Source organism: Polypterus senegalus, chromosome 6, assembly GCF_016835505.1.
Source record: "Polypterus senegalus isolate Bchr_013 chromosome 6, ASM1683550v1, whole genome shotgun sequence".
In the NCBI taxonomy this organism is placed as follows: domain Eukaryota; kingdom Metazoa; phylum Chordata; class Cladistia; order Polypteriformes; family Polypteridae; genus Polypterus; species Polypterus senegalus.
In genome coordinates, this window is record NC_053159.1 from 184,775,758 (window position 1) to 184,789,640 (window position 13,883).

General features: G+C 38.9%; 1 protein-coding gene across 2 annotated transcripts in view; it reads left to right on the forward strand.

The window, feature by feature from the left end:
• rbm45 (RNA binding motif protein 45) overlaps positions 1–13,883 on the forward strand; it is a 72,063-nt gene that overhangs the window by 38,738 nt on the left and 19,442 nt on the right. For both annotated transcript variants that reach the window (XR_005634178.1, XM_039757716.1), the window contains exons 5-8: positions 3,033–3,212; positions 8,643–8,772; positions 10,319–10,415; positions 10,755–10,915. Coding sequence is in view for 1 of the 2 variants with exons in the window: in XM_039757716.1 (XP_039613650.1) it covers positions 3,033–3,212; positions 8,643–8,772; positions 10,319–10,415; positions 10,755–10,915 (568 nt within the window). In the remaining variant the exon portion in view is untranslated. The remainder of the gene's footprint in view (positions 1–3,032; positions 3,213–8,642; positions 8,773–10,318; positions 10,416–10,754; positions 10,916–13,883) is intronic.

Genomic DNA, 13,883 nt, shown 5'->3' on the forward strand with positions numbered 1-13,883 from the left:
CGGAAAGTATTCACAGCGCATCACTTTATCCACATTTTGTTATGTTACAGCTATATTCCAAAATGGATTAAATTCATTTTTTTCCTGAGAATTCTACATACAACACCCCATAATGACAACGTAAAAAATGTTTACTTCAGATTTTTGCAGATTTGTTAAAAATAAAAAAAAACGATAAATCACATGTACATACAGTGGTGTGAAAAACTTTTTGCCCCCTTCCTGATTTCTTATTCTTTTGCATGTTTGTCACACAAAATGTTTCTGATCATCAAACACATTTAACCATTAGTCAAATATAACACAAGTAAACACAAAATGCAGTTTTTAAATGATGGTTTTTATTATTTAGGGAGAAAAAAAATCCCAAACCTACATGGCCCTGTGTGAAAAATTAATTGCCCCCTTGTTAAAAAATCAACTGTGGTGTATCACACCTGAGTTCAATTTCCGTAGCCACCCCCAGGCCTGATTACTGCCACACCTGTTTCAATCAAGAAATCACTTAAATAGGAGCTGCCTGACACAGAGAAGTAGACTAAAAGCACCTCCAAAGCTAGACATCATGCCAAGATCCAAAGAAATTCAGGAACAAATGAGAACAGAAGTAATTGAGATCTATCAGTCTGGTAAAGGTTATAAAGCCATTTCTAAAACTTTGGGACTCCAGCGAACCACAGTGAGAGCCATTATCCACAAATGGCAAAAACATGGAACAGTGGTGAACCTTCCCAGGAGTGGCCGGCCGACCAAAATTACCCCAAGAGCGCAGAGACGACTCATCCGAGAGGTCACAAAAGACCCCCAGGACAACGTCTAAAGAACTGCAGGTCTTACTTGCCTCAATTATGGTCAGTGTTCACGACTCCACCATAAGAAAGAGACTGGGCAAAAACAGCCTGCCTGGCAGATTTCCAAGACGCAAACAACTGTTAAGCAAAAAGAACATTAGGGCTCGTCTCAATATTGCTAAGAAACATCTCAATGATTGCCAAGACTTTTGGGAATATACCTTGTGGACTGATGAGACAAAAGTTGAACTTTTGGAAGACAAATGTCCGCTACATCTGGCGAAAAGGAACACAGCATTTCAGAAAAAGAACATCATACCAACAGTAAAATATGGTGGTGGTAGTGTGATGGTCTGGGGTTGTTTTGCTGCTTCAGGACCTGGAAGGCTTGCTGTGATAGATGGAACCATGAATTGTACTGTCTACCAAAAAATCCTGACGGAGAATGTCCGGCCATCTGTTCGTCAACTCAAGCTGAAGCGATCTTGGGTGCTGCAACAGGACAATGACCCAAAACACACCAGCAAATCCACCTCTGAATGGCTGAAGAAAACAAAATGAAGACTTTGGAGTGGCCTAGTCAAAGTCCTGACCTGAATCCAATTGAGATGCTATGGCATGACCTTAAAAAGGCGGTTCATGCTAGAAAACCCTCAAATAAAGCTGAATTACAACAATTCTGCAAAGATGAGTGGGCCAAAATTCCTCCAGAGCGCTGTAAAAGACTCATTGCAAGTTATCGCAAACGCTTGATTGCAGTTATTGCTGCTAAGGGTGGCCCAAGCAGTTATTAGGTTCAGGGGGCAATTACTTTTTCACACAGGGCCATGAAGGTTTGGACTTTTTTCTCCCTAAATAATAAAAACCATCATTTAAAAACTGCATTTTGTGTTTACATGTCTTATATTTGACTAATGGTTAAATGTGTTTGATGATCAGAAACATTTTGTGTGACAAACATGCAAAAGAATAAGAAATCAGGAAGGGGGCAAATAGTTTTTCACACCACTGCAAGTATTCACAGCCTTTGTCATGAAGCTCCAAATTGAGATCAGGTGCACCCTGTTTCCCCTGATCATCCTTGAGATGTTTAATTGGAGTCCACCTGTGGTATATTCAGTTGATGTGACATGATTTGGAAAGTCACACACCTGTCTATAGAAGGTCCCACAGTTGACAGTTCATGTCAGAGCACAAACCAAGCATAAAGTCAAAGGAATTGTCTGTCGACCTCTGACAGGATTGTCTCTAAGCACAAATCTGGGGAAGGTTACAGAAAAATTTCTGCTGCTTTGAAGGTCCCAATGAGCACAGTAGCCTCCATCATCCATAAGTGGAAGAAGTTCGAAACCACCAGGACTCTTCCTAGAGCTGGCCGGCCATCTAAACTGAGCGATCGGGGGAGAAGGGCCTTAGTCAGGGAGGTGACCAAGAACCCAATGGTCACTCTGTCAGAGCTCCAGAGGTCTTCTGTGGAGAGAGGAGAACCTTCCAGAAGAACAACCATCTCTGCAGCATTCCACCAATCAGGCCTGTATGGTAGAGTGGCCAGACGGAAGCCACTCCTTAGTAAAAGGCACATGGCAGCCCGCCTGGAGTTTGCCAAAAGGCACCTGAAGGACTCTCGGACCATGAGAAACAAAATTCTCTGGTCTGATGAGACAAAGATTGAACTCTTTGGTCTGACTAGACAGGCCCAGTGAGGTACACTATCCTGGTGTATTAATGTTAGTCTAAAGGAGCCCCAGTTGTGTGTTTTTTTTTGGTGTGTATGTATATGTATATATATATATATATATATATATATATATATATATATATATATATATACACACACACACACAAATGTTTGTTGGACAATTCGTTGGCTGAAAGTCCTCAGTGTTGGTGTGTCAGAGAGAGGATGTGCTGCATTGTTCATAATGGCACTCAGTTTTTTTCATTCTCCCCTTTGCTACAACTTCCAGGGGGTTCAGAGTGTGTTTTATAACTGAGCCTACCCTTTTAATAGAATTGTTGATTGGGTGGGCCTCTCTTGAAGTGATGTTACCAGCCACACACACCACAGTGTAAAAAAAAAAATCACACTGGCCATCACAGGGTAATAGCAGATGTAAAGGATGTCACTTCCTATATTAAAGGAATTAATTAATTTGAAATTCAGTGTTAATTAACCTAAAAGTAAACTGCATTTTTGTCTGCTTTAAACTGAAAAAATGGCTTAAAAATATTTTATTACAGCTGAATCCAGTAATTTTGGAATGTCTGACATGAGGAGAGAGAGCAGCGAAACAATTACGAAATGTTTACTGGTATCATCACGAGGCAGCGTAACTCAAGAACAGCTTTTCTCTCTGTTTGATATTATTCCTGGCATGGATTATTGTGAAATGCAAAGGGATCCCTATGTATACTATAAAGGTAAGCTTTGTAATCTACATACATTGCATATTGTTCTTTTTTCCCTGTTTAGTAACTCAGTTCATTGCACTGGTGAACAATACATACCGAAATAACAATCAAATTTCGATATTTGCTCTGAGGGTGTTGATGGAGAAGTATGACAGTGTGAAGTCTGCGGTAGGAGTGACGGAGGTGGGATTACATCAGGGATCGGCTCTGAGCCCTTTCTTATTTGCAATGATGATGGACAGGTTGACAGACGAGATTAGAGAGGAGTCCCGTGGACTATAATGTTTGATGATGACATTGTGATTTGTAGCGATAGTAGGGAGCAGGTTGAGGAGTCCCTGGAGAGGTGGAGATATGAGAGGAACGGAGAGGAATGAAGGTCAGTAGGACCACCAAAACAGAATACATGTGTGTGAATCAGAGGGAGGACAGTGGAATGGTGAGGATGCAAGGAGTAGAGTTGGCGAAGGTGGATGAGTTTAAATACTTGGGATCAACAGTATAGAGTAATGGGGATTGTGGAAGAGAGGTGAAAAAGAGTGTGCAGGCAGGATGGAATGGTTGAAGAAGAGTGTCAGGAGCAATCTGTGATAGATGGGTATCGGCAAGAATGAAAGGGAAGGTCTACAGGACGGTAGTGAGACCAGCTATGTTAAATGGGTTGGAAACGGTGGCACTGACCAGAAAGCAGGACACAGAGCTGGAGGTGGCAGAGTTAAAGATGCTAAGATTTGCATTGGGCGTGACAAGGATAGACAGGATTAGAAATGAGGACATCAGAAGGTCCGCTCAGGTTGGACGGTTGGGAGTCAAAGACAGAGAGGCGAGATTGGGTTGGTTTGGACATGTGCAGAGGAGAAATGCTGGGTATATTGGGAGAAGGATGCTAAGGATAGAGCTGCCAGGCAAGAGGAAAAGAGGAAGTTTTATGGATGTGGTGAGAGAGGACATGCAGGTGATGGGTGTAACAGAACAAGATGCAGAGGACACAAAGATATGGAAGATGATCCACTGTGGCAAACCCCTAACAGGAGCAGCAGAAAGAAGTACTAGTAGTAGGGCCACGTGATTCTTTAAACTTCATATCGTCCTTTCAAAACATCAGATTTACGTTATCATCATCTGTGTGTTTGGGGTGGAGAAGAAATGCTTGTTGATTAGGAATAATTTGCTGCTCTATCCACACACCACATACACAGATAGGGAGTCTTTAATTCATGTGGCTCCTGCTGTGTGTTTCTACAACTATTTTGTTTAAACCAGTTGTTTTTGAACTCTGGTGCTAATTCCTTGAAAGTCCAGTTCACTTCCAAAGGTCATGCAAAAGGTCAGTTTCCCTTTGGGGATTAATAAAGTTTATCCAATCAAAAAAAACCAAATCAAATTTAGGTAAATGTGAAGACACCAATCGCACCCTGGTTGCAGATTAAAACAACCATACCAAGACCCTTTGGAAAGGTCATCTGGATGCAGGACAAAGTGAACCCTGGTGTGGTTTGTGTGACCAGTGGGACATGGGACCAATCTAACTGCATGTAGTACTGTGCATCAAAGGTGAAATTGTGCACGCTGTGGTAGTTATGCTAAGAGTCTGTTGTCGGTCTCGGGGAATGTCATAAACAGCATAATGAGTCAAGGGTTAACATGATCTATTAAAACCAATAAAAGGGTACAAATAAAAATGCACCTAGTAACATAATTATGTAACACAATTCATATAAAACAATTTGCACAATTACCAGTCAATTGGAGCAAGCCAAGCATCTGATCAGGCTTGCTGCTTCTCCCATGCACAGGATCAGACAACAGTTGTAAATTCACTTGTGATCGGGTCAGTCAAAACACATACAGAGATGGCGAGAAACGAGCAACAGTGCCCTGTGAGACAGTCAAGCAAACCCCTCTAGTCTTACACTATGAAAGTGATGTACGTGAGTGAGGTGGGGCATCCTGTCTAAGGCACACATATGTAATACATTTTAATCAAACAATCCAAAATGAATATTATTACAAAATATATATAAGAGTTAAGATGGTAGACGTGTAATTTGAGATAAACTAAATTGAGGTTATGTTCATGTGGTTTGCTTTTAGAAAGTAAATACAGGACATTTTACTTTTAAATGAATGTCGTCTGCCAGGTCTACCATCATAAAACTGAAGCACATCCCCTCAGATGAGCTGGCTTTCTTTTACACACTCGCCTATTTCAAGAGTGTCCTTTTCGTACCAAGTGTAGTAGAGCATCATTTTCAAGTAGTCTTCCACTTTTATAATGGGCACACACAGCTATGTTTGGTAAATGAACCAGATAATTAGAGAAAATGCAAGGGTGATTAAACACAATTGTTGTCGACCCACCTTGATAATTTTTCCATAGGAATAAAAAGCTTCTGCCCGATAAAACAGTTCATAATACAGAAAACGGGCTGTTTCTTGATATGTTAATTTGTTTGAGAGTTTGCAGTGTGAAATGCAACTGAACTAACTGGAAAGTAACAAATCTTCCCCTGATTTGAAACAAACCAAACGGACCGAGTGTGAAAACGCCATATGAGTGTTTGACCGCGCTCATGTGAGGTGTGTGAGATTAAGACAAAAAAAAAACGTGATGGGTGTAGTTTGGTGCTTTCAGGAAATTTCTGCAAATGTTTGGAGTCAATCAGCAATTTTTATTTACCTTGATGATGTATCCTACCAATCAGCAATTAACCATCATCTTAACCCTACATAGTAGCTATAAAGTCTCAGTTTTTACAGGACATACAACAGGATAGACACAGGAGGGGTGTATTAATTGTGGTTGGAAATGTAATTCTATGCAGAGGATCATTTCCTGGTTTGTATCTTAAACGGAATGCCATAGCAAATATAAAGGAGCTATGTAGACATACAGTATGTGGGAAGACGTGAGTAAATTTATGTAGGTGGATTAATTTTGGGTTATGATCCCAACAGTTAGTTGATTTTAAGTAAATAAAAAAATTTCAAAGCCGTGTTACCCACTTTTAAAGTGCTAGACATGTTTTATGTTCCTTAATTTTTATTTAGCATAGTAGAGTTACTTGGTTTATGTTCAAATGAGTTTGTTTTTGCTGAAAGTTATAAATCATTTATCTCTTTTTATTTATCTGATTTTTAAAAGAAAACATGTAGACAGTGTGATCTAGTAGTGAAGAAACTGAACTAATAATCAGAAGCTTGGTGGTTCAAGTTTCTTCAAACTCCTTGACTCACTATGTGATCCTGGGCAAGTCACCAACCTGGATATACTCCAACCGTAATGCAAATATGTAATGTGGTGAGTTACCTTGTGGGCAGGTGTTTGACAGAGAGAATAGAGTGGCACCAGATGAGAAAAGAGCAGACTGGCATAAGCAAATTGCATTGTCCTATCAGTTTACATTTTTGAGCTACATCGGGGCTGTATTTAGTCAATGAATGCCAGGCAAGTAAAATAAATTTAATTCTTAGTTGCATAAGTGAAGGAGACTGATAGGAGGAGAGGGTCTTGTAAGGCAAGACTAAAGTTTTCCCATGAACATCTAAGCAAAGACCACACATCGGATTAGCGCTATTTCAGCTGTGTAACAGCCAAATGGGTGAGGCAGCTTGATGACAGAGGTCTCCAGGACTCTAAACAAATCCAAATCATATTACTATATGTGATATCATCTACTGTTACATTCTGCTCCGTACTTCTAAAATTTTTATTTTTATACTGTATTGAGGATTTGTTCTGTTCTGTGTATTCTATTGTATTGACACCCACTGCACACCCAGCCTACCTGGAAAGGGGTTTCTCTTTGAACTGCCTTTCCTGAGGTTTCTTACATTTTTTCCCTACAAGGGTTTTTTTGGGGAGTTTTTTCTTCTCAGAGAGTCAACGCTGGGGGACTGTCAAAAGGCAGGGCCTGTTAAAGCCCATTGCGGCACTTCTTGTGTGATTTTGGGCTATACAAAAATAAATTGTATTGTATTGTAAAAGGAAAAGATTGAGTTAATTTGGCCATAGTACTAGAAAACATGTTTGGTGAAAGCCAAAGAAATCATTTGACCAAAAGAACGTGATACCAATTTTATAAAGCATGATGGTGGGAATGTTATTTAGGGCTGCTTTGCAACATAAGGACCTGAGCATCTTACCATCACAGAGTCCATTTTGGATTTTTCATTGTACCAGGGGCGTTCTTGAAGATAACGTGAGACCATCTGTCAGAACATTGAAGCTCAACTGAAACTGGCCCTTGCAACATGTAAGTGACAGTAAATATGCCATACTTTGTTAGGTTTGAATACACAATGGTCGGTCAGAAAATCGAGAGCACACCTTATGAGAAGGATTTAGGAGTCATAGTGGACTCTAAGCTATCGACTTCCCGACAGCGTTCAGAAGCCATAAAGAAGGCTAACAGAATGTCAGGTTATATAGCGCCTTGATGTGTGGAGTACAAGTCACAGGAGGTTCTGTTCAAGCTTTATAACACACTGGTGAGGCCTCATCTGGAGTCCTGTATGCAGTTTTGATCTCCAGGCTACACAACGGACATAGCAGTTGTAGAAAAGGTCCTTAAAGAGAGACAAGGCTGATTCCAGGGCTACAGGGGTTGAATTTTGAGAAAAGGTTAAAAAGCTGAGCCTTTACAGTTTAAGCAAAATAAGATGAAGAGGAGACCTGACTGAAGTGTTTAAAATTGTGAAGGGAATTAGTCCAGTGGATCGAGACGGTGACTTTAAAATGAGTTCATCAAGTACACGGGGACACAGTTGGAAACGTGTTAAGGGGAAATTACACACAAACATTAGGAAGTTTTTCTTCACACAAAGAGCGATAGACACTTGGAATAAGCGACCAAGTAGTGTGGCAGACAGTAAGACTTTAGGGACTTTCAAAACGCGACTTGATGTTTTTTTGGAAGAAATAAGTGGATAGGACTGGCAAGCTTGATTGGGCTGAATGGCCTGTTCTCGTCTATAGTCTTCTAATGTTCTTGTAAATCCACCAGAGAATGGCTGAAAATAAATTATTGGAGGCTTCTGGAAAGGCCATGTCAAAGCCTGGATGTGAGTGGCATTGAGATGTTGTGGGGAGGTCTGAAAGTGACTGTGCTTGCAAGACACCCCTCAAACATCACACTGCTGAAAGAATTCTACATGGAGAAGCAGACAAACAACTTTCTCCCAGTTGAGACTGCATGGCAGTTAAGAGAAAACACAGACTTGATTGGGAAAATGCCATCCAATACCAAAGAGTTAATTTTTAACCACAATTACATCACCTGTATCTATAGATTATGTTAAACTAGAGTTCAAATCTTGAGATATCCACATATATTAAAAAAATATTTTATGGGGTGTATTTACTTTTATATGTTCCTTTTGTTTCTGAGATGAATTAATCCAACTTAATGGAAGTGTTACATTTCATTCTTTTTGTAGGTCAAGCTGTGATTCGATACAATAATGTGGGATCAGCTGTTTATGCGAAGGAAAAACTTGATGGGTTTGAATATCCTACAGGAAACCGACTTTCAATTTCATATGTAGACGATGGTGAAGATAGATCAAGGTAAGAATTAAAAGCACAGAATTTTTTTTTTTTACTATGGAGGAAACAGTTAAATTGCTTATAGGTTTAACTACCTAAGATTATCGAGTCCAGTTTACAGTAGTGGTTAGAGTCTATCCTTGGAACATTTTATACAAAACATTAATCACAGGACCCACTCACACATATAGTTGCTGTTCATACTGGGATCAACTATGAAAAGTCTGAATAACCGTAATCCATTCTAATTAAGGCTTTTCACAAGAAATGTAATGATTTACGTTAAGAGGTATAAGTACATAATGATCAAGAATAGTTGCATCAGATATTTGAAATACAGGGCTATTTAAATTGAAAGAGCAGATTTCAAAAATGTATTTCAAACAAACTGTATAAGACAGAAACACATTCCATACATCACCGGATAGAGGAAAGTTCAAAGTTTAAAAATTCAACTTCAAGAACATTCAAATGATTTCATTTTCATGAAAGATGGTGCCCCACCTCATTTCCACTTGGAGGTCCAGCATTACCTAAACGACACCATTCCAGGACGGTGGATTGGAAGAGGTGGACAACAAGATCTTGCTCATCATCTATGGCCTCCCAGGTCTCCAGACCCTTATCCCCTGCAATTTTTTTTTTTATTTATGGGGGTACATTAAAGAAAGAGTGTTTGTTCCACCTATGCCCAGTAATCTTTAAGATTTGCAATATCAAATTGAGGAAGCTGTGAATTCAGTAACTAGCGACCAGTTGACCTGTGTGTGGCAAGAAATGGCCTATCGTTTTGATGTTTGTCGCACTACACAAGGCGCTCATGTTGAGTGCATGCATCCTCAAGGACCATAGGACCAAACTTTGACCTTTCCTCTTTCCAGTGATGTGTGGAATGTGTTTCTGTCTTATACAGTTTGTTTGAAATACTTCTTTGAAATCTGCTCTTTCATTTTGAATAGCCCTGTATTAAAATATGTGCTTCAAATATTTAAAGTCCAAATTTTCTCGATTGTAATAAAAAATTGTCATTTTCACCCTTTTGTAGTGGCCCACAGAGAGCTAGAACCCTAGTAAAGGATCACAAATAACATTTTATTTGTAATCACTAACCTTAGAATAGTCTAAAACGACAATGCTAATGTTTGAAATTTGTCATTTTTAACCTTCTAGAAGTGGCTCTTAGGAGGACTAGGATAACCGGTAAAGAATCATATATTTCTATTTAGGAATCCTTAAATAGCATAAACCAACATTTCACACACATATATTCCAATTCCAATTTTTTTAGCTTTGGGAAAAGGTTTACCTTTGATGCCTAGTATCCCATTAGGTGTTGTGTGCGAGTTTTTGTGTGACAGATAAACAACCCTTAGCATTTTCTATTTATATAGAGAGAATGGCAATATTATTAAGTGTACAAAGCTATGAACAGAATATCTGCTTGGATTGCATGTAAAAATAAATAAATGTGTAATGGATTAAATGGTGAGATTTGTTATCTTTTTTGCTTTTGAATTATCAACCACGTCAATTACAACAGCTAATATCAAATGATGTTTCATTGCAGCCCAGTTGGCACGATGGCATTACAGCTTGTAGCAGCTCAGATGATGTCCATGGTGTGGAGCAGCCCATCCGGTCAGCAATTAATCAAAAACAATTCAGTACGTACCCCGAGTTCTATAGGCCATTTAACATGTCAGTCATCTCTTCTTTGTATAAAACCTGATCTGTATATTTCAAAGTATAAAATATTTTTTCACTAATATCTTTATGGTAAGTCGCATATTGTTGAAATTTTTTTTAATAGACTTCCAGATTATTTTTGGTTTATGTTCAGTTTTGTGAGTCTTGAATTAGTCTGTATGATTGACAAGTCTGTTTTGTGATCATTAGTACACGTTACGCCAGTGGAGCCAAGTGTGAATGTCATTCTTTTGACAATTGTTTCCAGGCTGCGTTTTCAATGTTCAGCTGTTGGAATTTTTTTTTTTTTAAAAAAGGGGTTTTCATCCGGAAGCAGCTCTCATGTTCCTCGCTTTCAGACGGATGCTGTTTTGCCATCTAGAAAAGTAATCACATCTGATAGCCGAGTCAAGGAGCGTCTTTTTGTAGTCTTCAATCCAGTTCCTCTGTCAATAGATATTCTGGAGGATATTTTCAGGTAAAGTTTATTTTTTTAACCCTGAGTAAGAGTGATTGAAAATGTGATGGAACCAGGTTATTGAATTAGGGTTTTTTCACTATAAACTTATTTTAGTCTTATTTATTTATTCGTGTTGTCAACTGTATGTAAGAGCTCTAAGTGGAAACTTTTTCGAAAAAAAATTTCTTGGTCATCAACAACAAAATGGCAAAATACTTTTGGGTGGAGAATTTGTGTAAAGATGATATGAACATGCAACCTGTTCATTATTTCAGATCAATGTTTATTTCTGTAGTACATTGTTATACAGCTCAAAAAAATAGACAAATTTACAATAGACTTGAAAATTCTCAGCAATTTATAATGGCAGAATCCATTTCTTATTTGAAAATATACCCTATGGTGAAATGGTCAGGGAGGAGAGGAAATCAAAAACCCCAGCAGGTATGGATGAACACATAGACCCCCATGCATTCTGCATTGTCAAATGTAACCAAGATTTTCATTAATATAATATTACTACTTCTTTACTAACTAGATATGATACAACATCCTTGAAGATTTGTGCAGTCTGTATCATCATAGTTGTAGCATCCTTCATCCTTTTTAATGATGAGTGGTTTAGAGTACTTCGGCAGCTAAAGATATCAAATTATGAAGAGTACATCTATGAAGCATTCCATGACAGATTAATGACCTTTGACAGCCCTCTATCCTAAGAAGCAAGTGTTTGATTCTGAGAAAGCATATCTTGGTAGGAGGATATCATAATAAGTTTGGTTTATGGTCCTTTGCTTGTGTCTAGTGGTGGTCTGGGCCACAGTCATTACTCCGTTAAAGGTATTTGTTTGCCATCCACAACATTGTGTATAGTGGCTCTCCACTGTTTCCTGTCCAGGTCAAATTCTTTTCCTTGTAGTGGACCGAGTCTTTGATTCACCAGATCTTCCGTTTCAGCCACATTTCTGTCCAAAGCTATTCAATGGACCTTCATACTCTGCGGGCACAATCTCCAATTAGACAAACATATTTTATATGAACACACGCACACCCAGTTACCCTCTGTAATTATTATCACCCCTGGGAAAAATGAGTAAAAAAAAAAAAATCTCACGCTGAAAAAAAATGAGAGAAGTACAACTGAAGTAAATTTATTCTGAGAAAGATCAATTCCTCATTAAGAAATAATCTCTCTCTATATAAAATCCAATATCTATCTTTCTGTCTGTCCGCTTTTCACGAGAAAAGTAATTAACGGATTTACATTGGGTTATTTTCTATAATTTGCTTGAATGTTCTGGTTGATTTTACGACTTCTCTCATCAGGCTAAGTATCAAAGTTCGCTTGCAGTAGCGATTTATTCAGGCTAATCCGATACGGAGGCTGTAGACCGATGGGAGGGGGAAGCGTGACGTCAGGAGTGGGGAGCCGGGCAGGACCTTCCTCACTCACGCGCCAGCCTCCGCTCGAGTCGCTCTACCTCTCGTCACGTTATGTTTGTAATGTTTGTTTATTGATTTTTAAAGTTTTTCCTGTTTCACTACTATATGGGCGGAGCCACAGGGGTGCCGCTAGTTTTTAATAAAACATGTGCCACAATTTTTCAGTCCTAGAAATTCTGTTCTTTATCCCTTTTTTTTTTTCTGTCTCTTACTCATATTATTCATAGTCATGGTCTTTCACTGTTACGCAGATGATATTCAGTTATATCTTCCACCGACTCTCCTCCTAATATATTAATGGATTGTAATTCTGATATAAAACGGTGCAGGATTACTTTCTTAAGTTAAAGTCGAAAAAACTGAAGTTTTACTTGTTGGCACTAAATCCTTACTATCTAAATCATCAAATTGTTCTGTTCATATTGATGGTTTGCTTGTTAAACCTGCTCCTTTTGTCCAAAAGTTTGGTGTAACATTTGACCCATTGATTAATTTTGAGGCTGCATTCTTTCATCTCCATAACATTTCCCATCTTCGCCCATTGTACACTAGTAAGGATGCACAAAATTTGGTTCATATTTTCATTATGTCTCGTATTAATTACCATAATTTGCTCTTCATTGGACTTTCCACAAAGTCTTTACAAAAGTTACAGTATATTCGTAACAATGCAACTGTAGTTCTCTCCTATATGAAGCATTCTGCTTTGGGGTGTGGAGTCAGCACACAAAACCTTCGATCCTGACTTCTCAATTTTATGATACCATCAACTGCAACTCTTTTTGTAACTTACATTGGTGTGAAAAACTATTTGCCCCCTTCCTGATTTCTTATTCTTTTGCATGTTTGTCACACAAAATGTTTCTGATCATCAAACACATTTAACCATTAGTCAAATATAACACAAGTAAACACAAAATGCAGTTTTTAAATGATGGTTTTTTATTTAGGAGAAAAAATCCAAACCTACATGGCCCTGTGTGAAAAAGTAATTGCCCCTTGTTAAAAAATAACCTAACTGTGGTGTATCACACCTGAGTTAAATTTCCGTAGCCACCCCCAGGCCTGATTACTGCCACACCTGTTTCAATCAAGAAATCACTTAAATAGGAGCTGCCTGACACAGAGAAGTAGACCAAAAGCACCTCAAAAGCTAGACATCATGCCAAGATCCAGAGAAATTCAGGAACAAATGAGAACAGAAGTAATTGAGATCTATCAGTCTGGTAAAGGTTATAAAGCCATTTCTAAAGCTTTGGGACTCCAGCGAACCACAGTGAGAGCCATTATCCACAAATGGCAAAAACATGGAACAGTGGTGAACCTTCCCAGGAGTGGCCGGCCGACCAAAATTACCCCAAGAGCGCAGAGACGACTCCTCCGAGAGGTCACAAAAGACCCCAGGACAACGCCTAAAGAACTGCAGGCCTCACTTGCCTCAATTAAGGTCAGTGTTCACGACTCCACCATAAGAAAGAGACTGGGCAAAAGCGGCCTGCATGGCAGATTTCCAAGACGCAAACCACTGTTAAGCAAAAGAACA